Source organism: Lutra lutra, chromosome 8 (genome assembly GCF_902655055.1).
Source record: "Lutra lutra chromosome 8, mLutLut1.2, whole genome shotgun sequence".
Lineage (NCBI taxonomy): Eukaryota > Metazoa > Chordata > Mammalia > Carnivora > Mustelidae > Lutra > Lutra lutra.
This window is the reverse complement of record NC_062285.1, coordinates 57552870-57568972: the sequence shown is the minus strand read 5'-3', so window position 1 is coordinate 57568972 and position 16103 is coordinate 57552870. Positions and strand designations below refer to the sequence as shown.

At 41.5% G+C, this 16103-nt stretch overlaps 1 protein-coding gene across 6 annotated transcripts in view; it reads left to right on the top strand.

Annotated features, from left to right (window-relative positions):
* ATF1 (activating transcription factor 1) overlaps positions 1-16103 on the top strand; it is an 87518-nt gene that overhangs the window by 57899 nt on the left and 13516 nt on the right. For 5 of the 6 annotated variants that reach the window (XM_047741038.1, XM_047741040.1, XM_047741039.1 and 2 more), the window contains one exon: positions 15253-15383. The exons of the other annotated variant lie outside the window; for it this stretch is intronic. In XM_047741038.1, coding sequence (XP_047596994.1) covers positions 15253-15383 — 131 coding nt within the window. The remainder of the gene's footprint in view (positions 1-15252; positions 15384-16103) is intronic. 6 annotated transcript variants of the gene reach the window in all.

Below are 16103 nucleotides of genomic sequence, written 5' to 3'. Positions count from 1 at the left end.
TTATTTGAGAGAGAGTACACATGTGTACATGCACAGGCAGGGGGAGGGATAGAGGGAAAAACAGATGCCCCCTGAGCAAGGAGCCCAGCATGGGGCTTGATTCGAGGGCTCTGGGATCATGACCTGAGCTAAGGCAGATGCTTAACTGAGAGCCACCCAGGTGCCCCTAGAAAATATTTAAACGACAAGAGAAAGTATCTCTCAGTCTGGAACTTTATACCCAACTGAAAAATCACTCTAATGGTGAAATAAAAATCATTTCAAACCAATTTAAGAAATTACTAAAGGGTATAAACTCAGGAAGAAGAAAATTCCATCCAAATGGAAGGAATGTGAATATAAGGGAAAATGGTGAGCTAACAGATGCACTGACTTTTGACTTTTGTAAGAACTGTTGATTTTTAGAATGATAAGAATAATCAATTTTGGTAGCTTAAAAACAAAATACAGGGGCACCTTGGTGGCACAGTCAGTTAAGCATGTGACTCTTGGTTTTCGGCTCAGGTCGTGATGCCAGGGTCATGAGGTTGAGCCCTGCTCAGCGCTGAGTCTGCTTTGGAGTCTCTCTCCCTCTGTTCCTCCCATTCCTTGTGTTCGCGCTCTCAAATAAATAAATAAATGATATATTTTTTTTAATGCAAGGACTTTTACCAGGCAGAAACACGTGCTTACTTACACCGTGTTGATTAGACTTAACCTTAGATTATTGGACGCAGTCTCCAAACAAGGGGGCTTTCCCAGCACAAAACAGCTCCTGGATAAAATGCTTGGTAATACATTGTGCATTTATAGGAAATAATAAAAATATCACTGCCCACAGTAAACACAAAAATCGTATTCATAATATAAAATTTAGTCTAATTGGCTTTATTAAATAATTCATGAATTGGACAGCATCCCATTTAACAAGTAGAAGGGAGCTTGAGGAGCTATGCAAAATGGAACGCTTCAGGGTGCCTGGACAGCTCAATCAGTTAAGCATACAATTCTTGATTTCAGCTTAGCTCTTGATTTCAGGGCCGCCCCCCCCGCCCCCCGCATTGTCCCCACGCTGGGCATGGAGCCTACTTACAAAAGGGGGCTGGGGAGCAAAATGGAAGTTTTCTATATAGGAAGGAGGGTGGGGCAAGAGTTAGAAGTGAAAGGATTGTTCCAGTCAAGGTCTCTTTCCCTTAGGGGAAACTGCCAGGGGTTCTTTTTTTTTTTTTTTTTTTTTAAGATTTTATTTATTTATTTGACAGACAGAGATCACAAGTAGACAGAGAGGCAGGCAGAGAGAGGAGGAAGCAGGCTCCCTGCTGAGCAGAGAGCCCGATGTGGGACTCGATCCCAGGACCCTGAGATCATGACCTGAGCCGAAGGCAGCGGCTTAACCCACTGAGCCACCCAGGCGCCCCTGCCAGGGGTTCTTAGCATGCAGATTCTAGAATCTTTCTTGGGGGGATGGAGAGGATCCATATGACAAATTACCTCACTGATCCTCATCTGAAAATTTCTGACTGACTAGTTGTGACTACATTTATGTGGGAGGAGGCTGAGACTGCAGTTAGATTAAGTATTAAGTCCAAGTTTAGGCACTTGGCCTAAGTGATGCCATTTTGGGCCTTTGGTTTTCTTTTTAACAGCTCCTTTCTTTTGACCAGATTCTGCTTAACTGAGATGTGATCAAATTTTAACTCATTAGTTCTGCTCTCAGCACTGGAACGTTCTTGTAGTTTTTGTTTTCCCTTTGTGTGATATCCAGACTTCTTTTTTTCTTCTTCTTCTTAATCTTTGTGATATTCACAGGTCACAGCTTCAGATTCACATTGCTTTGTGTTTCAGTCTTTTTTTTTTTTTTTAATTAATTAATTTGAGAGTGAAAGGAGGAGGAGCAGGAGAAGTAGCATCCCCGCTGAGCAGGGAGCCTGATGTGGGGCTTGATCTCAGAGTCCTGAGATCATAACCTGAGCCAAAGGCAAACAGTTGGGCACCTGGGTGACTCATTTGGTTAAGCGACTGCCTTTGGCTCAGGTCATGATCCCGGAGTCCCAGGATCAAGTTCTGCATTGGGCTCCCAGCTCCATGGGGAGTCTGCTTCTCCCTCCGACCTTCTCCCCTCTCATGCTGTCTCTCACTCACTCTCTCAAATAAATAAATAAAATCTTAAAAAAAAAAAAAAAAAAAGGCAAATGGTTAACTGAACCTGAACCCAGGTGCCCATTACATTTCATTCTTAAGTGAGAGCATTTATTTGGTGGTAAGCAGCTATGAACATCCCTTCAGAGCTCTTGAAAGGGCACCTTGGGTGGCTCAGTCGTTAAGCATCTGCCTTCGGCTCAGGTCATGATCCTGGGGTCCTGGGATCGAGCTCCGCATTAGGCTCCCTGCTCCACAGGAAGCCTGCTTCTCCCTGTCTCACTGTCCCTGTCAAATAAATAAATAAATAGCTTTTGGGAGAATACAGTGCACACAGGAGATTGTTGTGATTACTCTAAGTAGAATAATTGACAGTATTTGAAGTGCATCTTAGAGCTATGGTCCCCAAGACCTAAACCAATCAAAAATAAGTCAAAGAGGGGCGCCTGGGTGGCTCAGTGGGTTAAGCCGCTGCCTTCGGCTCAGGTCATGATCTCAGGGTCCTGGGATCGAGTCCCACATCGGGCTCTCTGCTCAGCGGGAAGCCTGCTTCCCTCTCTCTCTCTCTACCTTCCTCTCCGTCTACTTGTGATTTCTGTCAAAAAAAAAAAATGTCAAAGAAAGAACCTCATGGAAAGTCACTTTTTTTTTTTTTTAAGATTTTATTTATTTATTTGACAGAGATCACAAGTAGGCAGAGAGGCAGGCAGAGAGAGAGGGAGAAGCAGGCTCCCTGCTGAGCAGAGAGCCAGATGCGGGGCTCGATCCCAGGACCCTGGGATCATGACCTGAGCCAAAGGCAGAGGCTTTAACCCACTGAGCCACCCAGGTGCCCCTGGAAGGAGTCACCTTTTAAGGCAAATGTCTTGTTCTGTGATTTTTGTAATTGACTTTCAGCTTCTCCAAAAGTGTTAATCCAGGCCCAGAAGCAGGTGGTGTTGGCTACAGCATAGACGACACCTTGCTTAGCTAAAAGATGTATCAAGAGCTATTCTGTTGTCGAGGATAACTTTGGCTAGAGGGTTTGCTATTGCTTTAGCAACAGATAATGCAATTAAAGTATGAAGGGTTTTTTTTTTTTAAGATTTTATTTATTTATTAGAGAGTGTGAGCACGAGCAAGGGTGAGGAGGTAGAGGAAGAAGCAGACTCCCCACTGAGCCAGGAGCCAGATGTCAGGCTCAATTCCAAAACCCTGAGATCATGACCTGAGCCAAAGGCAGAGGCTTAACCAACTGAGCCACCCAGGCACCCCTGTGAAGTCTTGATCCATCATCTTGGGTGGAAGCAGTCTACCTTGATGTAAGCCACTTCTCCTTGTCAGTTGACTCAGGGGTCTCCAGTATCTGTTTTGGACCAGGTGTCAGGCAGCACCTTCTTCAGCTGTGTTGTGCCCCCACAGCTGCCTTCTGGTTTTGCAGCAGTGTCAGTAGTCAGGAGCACTTGGTAAGGTACTTTCCATCAGGGCTTTAGAGCTGCGTGTTTCTGTTTTATTTATTTTATAATCTTTGCAAAATACTGGTCACCAGGCTCCAGACTGTGACCAACAGGATCCTTCAACCTGTTGATGATAGGCTTTAGTATAAGACATTGAAGATTTCACAGTAACTGGTCATACTAGCATGAGACAACCAGGAATCAGCAGAAAGTCGTATGCCGATAACCGCAGTATCCCAGCGACTGTCTCCTCTGGAGGGAGTTTGAGCAGAGCCCGTGGCAGCACCTTAGGCCAAGGGAGTCCAAGCAGTTTTCTCGAGCTTAGAGCCTTTGAGAATTTCATTAGTTCTTTCCACCTTGCCTGATGATTGAGGGTGACAGGGGCAGTGATAAATTCCAAGATGCTGGTAAGGCCTTTATCAAGGCTTGAGTGATTTGCCTGGTGAAGTAGGTGCCTCAAAGGAACGTATAGCCCAAGCGGGAAACATGTTTTCTAAAGGTTTTGTTCATTTTCCCCTGCTGCAAGACTAATGCCCTCACACTGGCAAACTTCAGTCTGTCTCCAGAAAACACACACACGATAATAAGAGTATATTGATGACCCGTAGTAGGTGGCAATGAAGTCCAGCGGCAGGTGTTCAGAGTCGTTGGAAGGAGGAGGCTTGAGGCCTCTGGAAACAAAGTTTTTCTAGGATTATAGAAAATTTCCAGGTTAGACATTGATGGTAAACTGTTTCTGCTGTCTTAGAGAAGTCTCCACACCATAATGTCTATTTATAATTTGAGTCTTCTTAAAGATACGATGGTGGGTGAAGAAATGTAAAAACGAAAGAATAGATTTGCCAGAAAGTGGGAAAGAACCCAGTGGCCCATCTTGCGTTTCTCATAGCCTTAACTTCTCCATCTTAATTTCTCTGATGTAGGAGTAGGCTGTGGGCCATGTTTAAGGACATCATGACAGCAGAAGTCTGGCATTGAAGGGCCATTTTTGCAGAAGCAGAATAAACTTTATCCACATGTGCCACAGTCTTACAGTAGAAAGGCAGCTTAAAATTACTTAATTTGACAGTGCTTACCTTGTAGTTGACATATCAAATAAACCTAATTAGTTTAACAAATTCTTCTTTGATATTCCAGGTCAAAAATACTTTTTTTCGAACTTAATTTGGGGGATTCCTGGCTGGCTCAATCAGTAGAGTTTGTGATTCTTGATCTCAGGATCATAAATTCAAGCCCCATGTTGGGTGTAGAGATTCTTAAAAATAAAATCTTTTTTAAAAACTTTAATTTTGGGAAGTTTTTCAAAAATATGAAAACTTTTGGGGCACCTGGGTGGCTCAGTCAGTTAAGCGTCTGCCTTGAGCTCAGGTCATGATCCTGGAGTCCCAGGATCGAGTCCCACATAGGGCTCTCTGGAAGCCTGTTTCTCCCTTTATCTCTGCTCCTCCTGCTTACCCCACTGCGCCGCGCGCAGTCTAGGCGCTCTCTCTCAAATAAACAAAATCTCAACTATGTATATAGAAACATTTGAAAAGGAAAAGAAAACCCTATTTCTTTAAAAGATTTAAAAGATAAACATTATTTATTTGAGAGAGAAGGAAAACCCTATTTTTGAAAGGTTTATTTATTTATTTTTTTTAGAGCACACACGCAGGGGGAGGGGCAGAGGGAGAGAGAATCTCCAGCAGGTTCCCACCAAGCAGAGCCCAAGAGCTCCGTCCCACCAACCCAAGACTGTGACCTGAGCCAAAACCAAGAGTTGGACGTTCAACAGACTGAGTCCCCCAGGTGCCCCTCAAAAATAGGTTTTAAAGCACTTGCCTAAACAGAATCATAGGTCATTATGAAACTTTAAAAGGTGAAGAAATTTTCACAATTTTACCAATATCAGACTAGAGAGAAAACCAAATTCTAATTTTGCACCGTTACTTTTTTTTTAAAGATTTTATTTATTTATTTGTCAGACAGAGATCACAAGTAGGCAGAGAGGCAGGCAGAGGGAGAGGAGGAAGCAGGCTCCCCACCGAGCAGAGAGCCTGATGCGTGGCTCGATCCCAGGACCCTGGGATCATGACCTGAGTTGAAGGCAGAGGTTTTAACCCACTGAGCCACTCAGGCGCCCCTGCACCGTTACTTTTGATATTAAAACTCATTTTTTAAAAATAAATGTATTTTAATCTTAACGAGCTGGGCCACACATTCCTTTTCAAAGATTCCTCTGTCACAAAACTTCTAGAACTTTTTTTTCCTCCATTGTGATTTTGTCCTATGTTTTTCTTCCTTAGACAACCAGCCTCATTTTAGGACCAGGAAAAAACAAAAAAACAAAAAAACGTGTATTTCTCCTTCACTGAAAGCCTATCCTACTTTCCTAGTATATGGAGATGTTTTATTATTAGTTTTAGTTACACATATTAATTAGATTTCTTAACCTTTAGAAGCCTTAATTCCTAGTGAAAACTAAGAAGTAACTGTGAACTATTATAAGCATTCTTTAAATTTACAAATTAATACATTTCAAAATTTTCAAAAGCATATCTTTAAAATTTTTCCAGCGTAGCATTAACATATCTAAGTATCTTTTAGTCTCTCTGTAATAAGCCAGAAGTAGATAAACCTTTGTTTATTAATGTTGCAGTATTTTGTCTTACTTGGAATGATTTAGATATTTACTGAGTTTAGGTTTTAACTCATTTAATCTAATTCAGTAAAACTTTGAAAGTTAATCTTAAACTTTAAGATTTAACTCCCCTCCCCAATAAATGGGGAAAACTATTTAAATTGACCTAATATCACTGAAAAGTTCAATTATAAATTTTTATCTTGCATACATCTATTTAATTTGTCTTTAATAATTATGTATAGACTGGGACACCTGGGTGGCTCAGTCGGTTAAGCGGCTGCCTTCGGCTCAGGTCACAATCCCAGCATCCTGGGATCGAGTCCCACATTGGGTTCCTTGCTCCGCGGGGAGCCTGCTTCTCCCTCTGACTCTACCTGCCACTCTGCCTGCCTGTACTCTATCTCTCTGACAAATAAATAAAAAAATAAAAAAAAAATCTTTAAATAATTATGTATAGATTATCTACAAAAACTTCATTAAACATTAGACAAAGCCAGCCATTATCCTAAGCTATTATTTTTTGTTGACAGAATAAGAGATAACAGGGACCTACACAGAATAAGTTTCCTATTTAATGTGGATGATTCTAAAGACCTGTCTGTCCACACAGCCTTGCCCCTTTTGTTTTTTTCTTGATAAGAATTACCTCCATTAAGCATCTGCCTTTGGTTCAGGTCATGATCCCGAGGTCCTGGAATTAAGCCCCACATTGGGTTCCCTGTTCAGCAGGGAGCCTGCTTCTCCCCCGTACCCACCCCATGTTCGCTCGTCTTGCTCATGCTTCCTGTCAGTATCTTTGTCTCACTTTCTCTCTCAAATAAGAATTACCTCCATTAAATTTGTATTTTATTTTATTTATTTTTAAAGATTTTATTTATTTGACAGAGAAAGACACAGCGAGAGAGGGAACACAAGCAGGGGGAATGGGAGAGGGAGAAGCAGGCTTCCCGTGGAGCAGGAGCCTGATGTGGGACTCCATCCCAGGACCCTGGGATCAAGACAGTTGAGCCACCCAGGCGCCCCTGATTTTGTATTTTAAAGAGTGGACTAGATATGAGTTTCTAGAGAAGACCAGATTTAACACTGAACATTTTTATGTTTTTTTGTTTGTTTTACGTAATCTCTACACCCAGTGTGGGGCTTGAATTCATAACCCCAACATCAAGAATTGCTTTACCAAACGAGCCAGCCAAGTACAGATATTTACATTTTAAAAATTTTATTTATTTATTGGACAGACAGAAATCACAAGCAGGCAGAGAGAGGGGAGGGGAGAAGCAGGCTTCCCGCTGAGCAGAGAGACCAATGCAGGGCTCCATCCCAGGACCCTAGGATCATGACCTGAGCCAAAAGCAGAGGCTTTGACCCACTGAGCCACCCAGGCGCCCCAGATATTTACATTTTAAAGACACAGGAGGAGGGGCGCCTGGGTGGCTCAGTGGGTTAAGCCGCTGCCTTCGGCTCAGGTCATGATCTCAGGGTCCTGGGATCAAGTCCCGCATCGGGCTCTCTGCTCAGCAGGGAGCCTGCTTCCCTCTCTCTCTCTGTCTGCCTGCCTCTCTGTCTACTTGTGATCTCTCTCTCTGTCAAATAAATAAATAAATAAAAATCTTAAAAAAAAAAAAAAAAAGACACAGGAGGAAAATACAAGCTTCTCCTAGAACTTCTGTTCCCCCACACCAGAATTTTTACGTTTGTAAGCCTTTTGAGATAAATAGGGGAGGTTTGGGACTTGGTGGTCTTTGAATTGTTCTTGAAATGACGTCTCTGATCCAGTAAAGACTACATTCTTAGAACAAGGACAGCTCTTTCTAATTCCTCAAAAGAATTGGGTTGGCGATTGAAGAACACCAAAGGACTGACACCCTCATCCCCTTTAGGGAAATGTCTTCTTTCCCTCTGGATACGTTTAGCTTAGGGGATAAGGCCTTTAAAAAAAAAATTCCACTCAGGGATGCCTGGGTGGCTCAGTAGGTTAAGCATCTGCCTTCGACTCAGGTCATGATGATCCCAGGGTCCTAGGATTGAGTTCCATATCAGGTCCTTACTTACCAGGGAGCCTGCTTTCTCCCTCTGCCTACCTCTCCCCAGCTTGTGCTCACTCACCCATGCTTTCTCTCTCTGACAAATAAATTAAAAAAAAAAAAAAAAAAAGCCTTTCCGTATCAGCTTCCAGTTTGGCCACATTTCTGATTATAGAGTTACTAAATCCTTTCAAATATCTCATCAGGTGTCAGCTTGGAAAAGAGTAAATATTTCTGGTAACCTTATGGACGCAAATGCCTCTTCAGTGGGAGAGTAAAAGACATTATCTTAGGAAGATCTAGAGTCACTCCCAAAGATAGCCAAAGAAAGAACACTCAGTCTCATGTCCCAGACGGGCAGAAAGCTAAGCCATGTTCTTAGGAGGTAACAAGAAAGACAAAGGATCATTATCTACTAGGTCTGGATTTGGAAACAAAGGGACAAGATTAAGTTTTATTTCCCCTCTTTTAGTTGGTGTCAGGAGATAATCTCTTTATTAAAAAAAAACTCTTTGAGGGTCCTCCTGAGTTTTAAGAAAATTTTCACCTATGGCTTTCAGTTCAGTGTTAGCGCAAGGACTAAGAGACTCGCCAGTAGCCCCAAGTGGTCTTATTTCCAAAGGTCTCAATCTCTTCAGGAGAATGGAAAGGCAGTTCAAACAGAAGCTCACTAAGAGGAGTAATCAAAGGACAGACGGGAACATTAGGATTTACATCAGTCTTACAGTCTTGTTTTAGATACCTTTTTGCCATGAATCTCATTAAATGAGACTATTGTGGAATTTTGAAATCTTTCAGAGGCGGCTTCTTACCAATTAAACTTTCTAGTGCAAAGGTTCTTAAATGGATGATCTTGTCTAATTCAACCTTCCTCATAACAGTCATAGTAATTCCATGTTGCTTTAGTGAAAAAAAAAAAAATCCTCCTAGGTAGCTATAACTTCGGGACTATAGTGTTTAGACATAAAATAAGCAGGTGTGCTGGAAGGCAGCACACTCAGCTCTGTAGAAAGGACGGACCCCATCTGTTTTAACTAGGCCTTTTTCCCATACCCAAACTGATAAAGAGGGACTTGCTGTGGGGTTGAGATTCGCAGGTTGCTTTACAGTGTACCTCACTGCGTGCAAGTTTTTGTGAGGTCAGTGGGTGAACTACCGTCAGTCTAACCTGTTCTTTGACCAGCTTATACGAGCACTGGGAGTCTTTGAGTTAGGTGGCAAGTGCTCTAACAGCTCTTGAATGCTTTGACCTGTGCCCACCAATTCTTGTGGCTTTCCATTTTCTGAAATCCCCACTAGCTAACCTTTATTTACGTAAAACAAGTCACTGTGGAATGGCCACAGCCAAGAGAATTCTTTGTGTACTAACAGCAATTCCCAGCGTGAACTAAGCCAGCCTATGGACTGGAACTAGGGAAGGATTCCAAGGTGGAATTCCCTTAGAACCTCATTGGTCTAGCCTGACCTGCTAACCCTTTATTAGAAATTCAGATTGGCAGCTGGATACAAAAAGAGCAGAGCTAAAACTGAAAGGGACTTACCAAGGGTCCTCAGATATGGTGAGAAAGACCGTGAACTCTGAAGGGTTTGTGGGGCTCCACACCTGTTTTTTTTGTTGTCCCCAGATGCTGCCAGAAGTTCGCTTTTGATCCTGACACCACCAAATCTGTTAAACAGAATTCAGCCGCGTAAATTTGAAGGTCTGATGGGCTTAAATAAATAATTCATGAATAATTCATTGCAAGTGGAGGGGAGCTTTGAGGAGCTTTACAAAATGGAAGGCTTTTATGGGAAGAAGAGTGGGGCAGGAAAGTTTTAGCAAATGAAATGGACTGTCCCAGGCAAGGTCTCTTTCTCTTAGTGGGAAGAACCCGGGTTTTTGTTTGTTTTTCCCTTAAGTTTTTATTTATTTGATAGAGAGAACAGCAGAGGAAAAGGGAGAAGCACGCTCTCCAGAGAGCAGGGTCCCATTTCAGGGTCTGATCCCAGGACCCTGGGATCATGACTTAAGCCAAAGGCAGAGGCCTAACGGACTGAGCCACCCAGGTGGCCTGGAGCATGGGTTCTTATGATGCAGATTACCCTTCCTTCCTTTGGCGTATGGAAAGGGCCCATGTAGTACTCACTGGCACTGATCTGAAAACTTCTGGCTAACTAGTTAACACCACATTTCTGGGGGAAGTTGAAACTGCAGTTAGATTAGGTATTAAGTCCTGGGTTGGGGACTCGTCCTAAGTGATGCCATTTGGGGCCCTGGTTTTCTTTTTAACGATACAGGTACATGAGCCAAAGCCAGAGTGGGAAGCAGAAGCAAGCATGAAAACCAAGGTACACCCATTACTTTGGGTCTCCTGCAGGAAGGGACCCTGAACCTGAGATTTCTGTTTTGTTTTTGTTTTTTTTTTTAAGATTTTATTTTTATTTATTTATTTGACAGAGATCACAAGTAGGCAGAGAGGCAGGCAGAGAGAGAGGGGGAAGCAGGCTCTCCACCGAGCAGAGAGCCCGATGCAAGACTCGGTCCCAGGACCCTGAGATCACGACCCAAGCCGAAAGCAGAGGCCCCAACCCACTGAGCCACCCAGGCGCCCCTGAGATTTCTGTTTTATGCTGGGATCCCTATAGTAGGCCTCTGAAAGGAAGCTTCCCTAAGTTAAGCTTTCTGGATTACTCTAGATTAGGATCAACCAGATATGAATTCACAGTGAAAAATCATCAAACATACAAGGAAATAAACTACCATTGGTGAGAGTCACCTCAGTAAATGCAGGGAAAGTATTTGATAAAATTCAGCAGCACCCATTCATAAATGTTCAGCAGATAAGTAAAATGGGCTTCCCTAGCATTTGGGCAACTGAACTATACATAGGACAGATAATGGCTCACGTCCCAGACCGACCAGTAATTCATGGTGCACATAGAGACCAGATCTGAATAACACTGCAAAAAAAGGCTTAGAAAACTGAACTAATGTTGGAACCACAGTCCACTGAATGCTTGTCGGAATTTGTGACCTGGACACAACTAGTTTGATCCAACTAGGTTGAGCCTGCTGAAACAAGAATATCAGATATTCTCCAGAGGGTTTAAACAGGACCCATATCGTATCATAATATTGAAAATGTCCCCAATAACTTGGCATACAAGAGAACGTGGAAAAATCCCAATTGCTTGGGAAGACTGTCAGCAGATGCCATAGATGTTGGAATTATGTGACAAGAACTTCAAAGGAGCTATTATTAAAATGTTCTAAGAACCGTGAATTCTCCTGAAATGAATGGAAAGATAGGAACTCCTAACAAAAAAGTACAAGATATAAAGAGAACCAAATAGAAATTTTAGAGCCGAGAAATGCAGTAACAAATAAAACCTCACTGGATGAATTCTGTAGGAGACTAAGGATAAGGAGATAGCCAATTTCAAAGAGAGTTCTTTGGAGATGATCCAGTCTAAACAAAAGAGATTAGACAAGCTCACTAATTTCAATAAAGATTACAGAAATTCACTAAGTCCCAGGAATTTGTGAGGCAATACCAAAAGTTCTAACATTTGTGGGTCATAGGAGAAGGAAAAGTGTGTTGCAGAAAAAAATCTTTAAAGAAACAATAGCCGGAACATTCCCATATTTGATGAAACCCACAGATTGAAAAAGCCCAGCAGGGATACCTGGATGGCACAGTCAGTTAAGTGTCAAGACTCTCCGTTTCGGTTCATGATCTCAGGGTCGTGGGATTGAGCCCTGTGTTAGGCCCAGCATGAAGTCTACTTGAGACTCCCTCTCCCTCACTCCCTGGTGCTCATTCATTCTCTCTCTCAAATAAATCTTTTTTAAAAAAGGCTCCACAAATGATAAGCCATAGATAAACACAAAGAAACCCCTACCCAGACAGGTCATGATCAAACTGCTGAAAAGTAAAGATGAAGCACACTTTTGTGAACAGCCAGAGAAAAATGACACATTACTTAAAAGGGAACAGTGTGATTCATTAGAGATTTCTCATCAAAACCAAGGAGGCTAGAAGAAAGTGAAACACATTTCTAAAGTGTTAAAAGAAAAAAAAATGGATCCAGAATTCTCTGTCTAGTGAAAATATCTGTCAGAAATGGTAGGTGAGGTCATTATTCTTGGGTGAAAGAAAACCTAGAGCAGTCATTGACAGCAGACCTGCTCTAACGTAACTGCTGAGAAAGCTCTGAAGACAGAAATCTGGAAGGTTAGGAATGAAGAAACAGCAACAGCACGACCTGGGCAAGTATAATGAACTGTTCTCCTCCTATTGAATTCTTTAAACTGTGTTTGGTTGACAAGAAAAGATGGCATTGTCTTGTAGCTTTCAGTGTATGCAGATGTAACATACAAGACAACTACGGGGGCACTGGGGTGGCTCAGGCAGTTAAGCATCTGCCTTCAGCTCAGGTCATGATCCCAGGGTCCTGGGATGAACCCCTCACTGGGCTCCCTGCTCCGAGGGAAGCATGCTTCTCGCTCTGCCTGCCGCCCTCTCCCGGCTTGTGCTTATACCCTCTGGCAAATAAATAAAAAATCTTAAGATTTTTCTAAGTAGACAAGGTATCTATATTATAACTGCTTAGACCAATTACTAAATATTAGGAGATTTAGTCAAATATGATTAATTAAAATGGAGTTCTGAAAAATCTTTAGATAACCCAAAAGAATACAGAAGACTTATTTTTAAGTAAGCTCTGTGCCCAACGTGGGGCTTGAACTCACGACCCTGAAAGTCAAGAGTGCTAGGCACCCCCAGAAGACTTTTTAAAAAACAGAAAGCAAATAATAGGTAGATCAAGTGATACCAATATTTACATTAAGACATGAATTTAATTCAAAGAGATTATAAAATTATAGACCCATATTCCTCATGAATATAAACACAGAGATCCCTAGCAAAATACGAGCTAAGCAGACCAAATTCAACAATATATAAAAGGCATTATACATGACTATCAAGTAGTATTTTATGCCAGGAATGCAAGATTGGCTCAATATCTGAAAATCAATTAGTGTTATACATATTTATAGAATAAGAACGAAGAATATATGGTCATCTCAATAGACACCGAAAAAACATTTGACAAATTGAGTACCCTTTAATGATAAAAATGCTCATCAAACAAATAGAAGGGAGCTCTTCAGCCTAATAAAGCCCCTCTGTAAAAGCCTGTAACCAACAGCATATGTTATGGTGGAAGAATGAATGTTTCTTCCTCGGGTCATAAACCCAACAATGCTGTGGACATCTGCTCTCATGACTTCTGTTTAACACTGTATTCAGGCAGTTAGGCAAGAGAATGAAATATAAGGCATCCAGATTGGAAAGGATGGGATGACATGATTTCATATATAGAAGAAAATGTTAAAGAATCCACTGTAGTAGAGGTAGTTAACGAGTTCATCAAGGTTGCAGGATATATTACCATCTGTCGATTCTTGGTATATGGTACATAGGTGTTTTAATTTCTGTACTTTTCTTTATGCTCAAAATGTTTCATAACTTAAAAGTGAAAAGAAACTGGCACAGTATTCCACAGTCTTGGTAAGGCTGGCTGCAGAACGCCATGTGGGCATCTGTGAAAGGGATTCTGGAGCTCTGTCCTGACCCACGCCCTCAGCACTTAGGGACACCAGATGGGAATGTGGATTCAGTAAACCTCTCCAGAGGATTCTGATACGTAAGCAGGGTTAGGAGCCAGCATGCTCATTTTACAGATCCCTAACACGGAGTCTTGTAGGACTGCCACTTCTCTTATTCTCCGTGTGGGACATCTGTTGATATACTCTATGGTTGTATTAGCTCTTATTGGGAAGATTAGTAAGGAGACCACATTGGAGAACCAATTTTCAGCATGTTATAGAAGAGCTGAAGAAACTAAAATTATTTGGTCTCAAATAAAGAACTGTAGCAATTGTCAAATATTGCAGAGTTAGGGCGTGAATATACAGTTAGGGTTAAGCTTAAGTTTCTTAGCTTCATTCACTGGGTGGAACCAGCTTTGGATCTAAGTAAGAAAGGGCTTACTAATTGAATGGTTTGCTGTTTGGAAGTTGTGGGTGCCTTATTCCTGGAAATAGAGGCTGTTAGGAATGTTAGGGAATTCCTGCATAGGCTGGAAAGTTGGCATACATAAATGAAAGATCCTTTTTAGTGCTAAAGGATTTTTTTCCCCTTTGTGACTATTTTTTGTTGCTTCCACACAAGTATTTCAGTTTTCTGATTTTTCTACAACGAACATAGAATTCTTACGGAAAGACTTTTCTTTCTCTTCTCTTTTTTCCTTAGAAACAAATAATTCTTATTTGTCCCTGCACTCCCAGTTGTGTTTTGAAGATCTTTCGTTTCAGATTCAGAAAGAATCTTTCTCTATCCTCGTATTCCTGCTTAAGTCCCATTTTACCAAGTCTGAGGATATCAGTGGAATTATATTTACTTCTTGTTGATACGAACAATTTTATTGGGGCATGTGGCAGGCTCAGTCAGTGGAGCATGCAACTCTTGATCTCGGGGTTGTGAATTCAAGCCACACATTGGATATAGAGATTACTTTTAAAAAGATCATTCATAAATAATTTCACTTATCACTAATACTGTGTGCTTTTTTATAGTAGTATTTTAAATTTTCTTGTTGTTTCTTAGAACTGTGGGCTTCTCACTATAGAGTTGAAGGTTGAAAATTTTTTTTTTTAATTTGGTCTTTTTAAATGAAGGTCACTATTTAGAAAATGAATACTATTCTTGTTAATTAATGAAATACCTTACAATGGAGTCTTCTGTTTTGTAGGGAAAGAGACCTTTCCTACCTCTGTAAGGGGTATTTATTCAGTGACTCTTTTCAGGTAGCCATGAGATAAGGTGTAACGAGCCTGCAGTACACATCATCCAGTAGTCTGTGCTAAACTAAAATGGTTCCTTGACACAACAGTTTAGATGTCCAGTAGATGACCAAGCTTCTAACCTAAGACTGAAAAAGGTGTAGCAATTTGTTTCTGTAAAGCTGTCCTCATTACCAATTAATAGAGTTTTATTTTTCACAGAAAAATTTTGAAAGATCTATCTTCTGAAGATACACGGGGCAGAAAAGGAGACGGAGAAAACCCTGGAGTTTCTGCTGTCACTTCTATGTCTGTTCCAACTCCCATCTATCAAACTAGCAGTGGACAGTACAGTACGTATAGGAATGAATTTTTAATGATGGACACACAAAAACTAACTTCGATAAAGAAGTGGTATATAGAAAGACGGTCATGCTTTAATAGTGAGGATAACTGAAGAATAGCATTTTGAGCCAAAAATAATGCAAAGTACTTTTTCTGCATGATCACATTTGCTTCTTACAACAACTTGTGAGATAGGCAGTTACTCAATTATGAGGAAACTGATAAAGCCTTAGAGAGATTAGATAATGTCCCTAAAGTCACATAGCTTATAAGTGATATGCTTACTTTGGATTTTTGACAAATTCATGGAATTGTCTAACCACTACCACAGCCAAGATACAATTTTATCACTCCCACCGAAGTCTTTGTGGTATCCGTTTGTAGATGATTTCTCCTTCCATTCCTAACTCCTGTTCTTCAAGTTTAGTTGACTCTTGCCTCAAAATCTGTGTCCCATCTGACCACCTCTCACCATCTCCAGTCACTGCCACCCCCTTGCTTTATACCCGGTCTCAGTACTGTGGTGGTCATTTGCTTCCATTCTTGCTCTCACTGTTTCCCATACTGCATCCAAAGCCATTTATTTAAAATGTCAGTGAGATCACAGCACCTTTGCTCCAGATCCTCCAGTGACGCTCCATCACACCTAGGATAAGTTCTGTAGGGGTAGGTTATATCCAGGACCTGGCCTTGCTTACCCAGCTCCGCTCTCATCTGCCACTGGATGG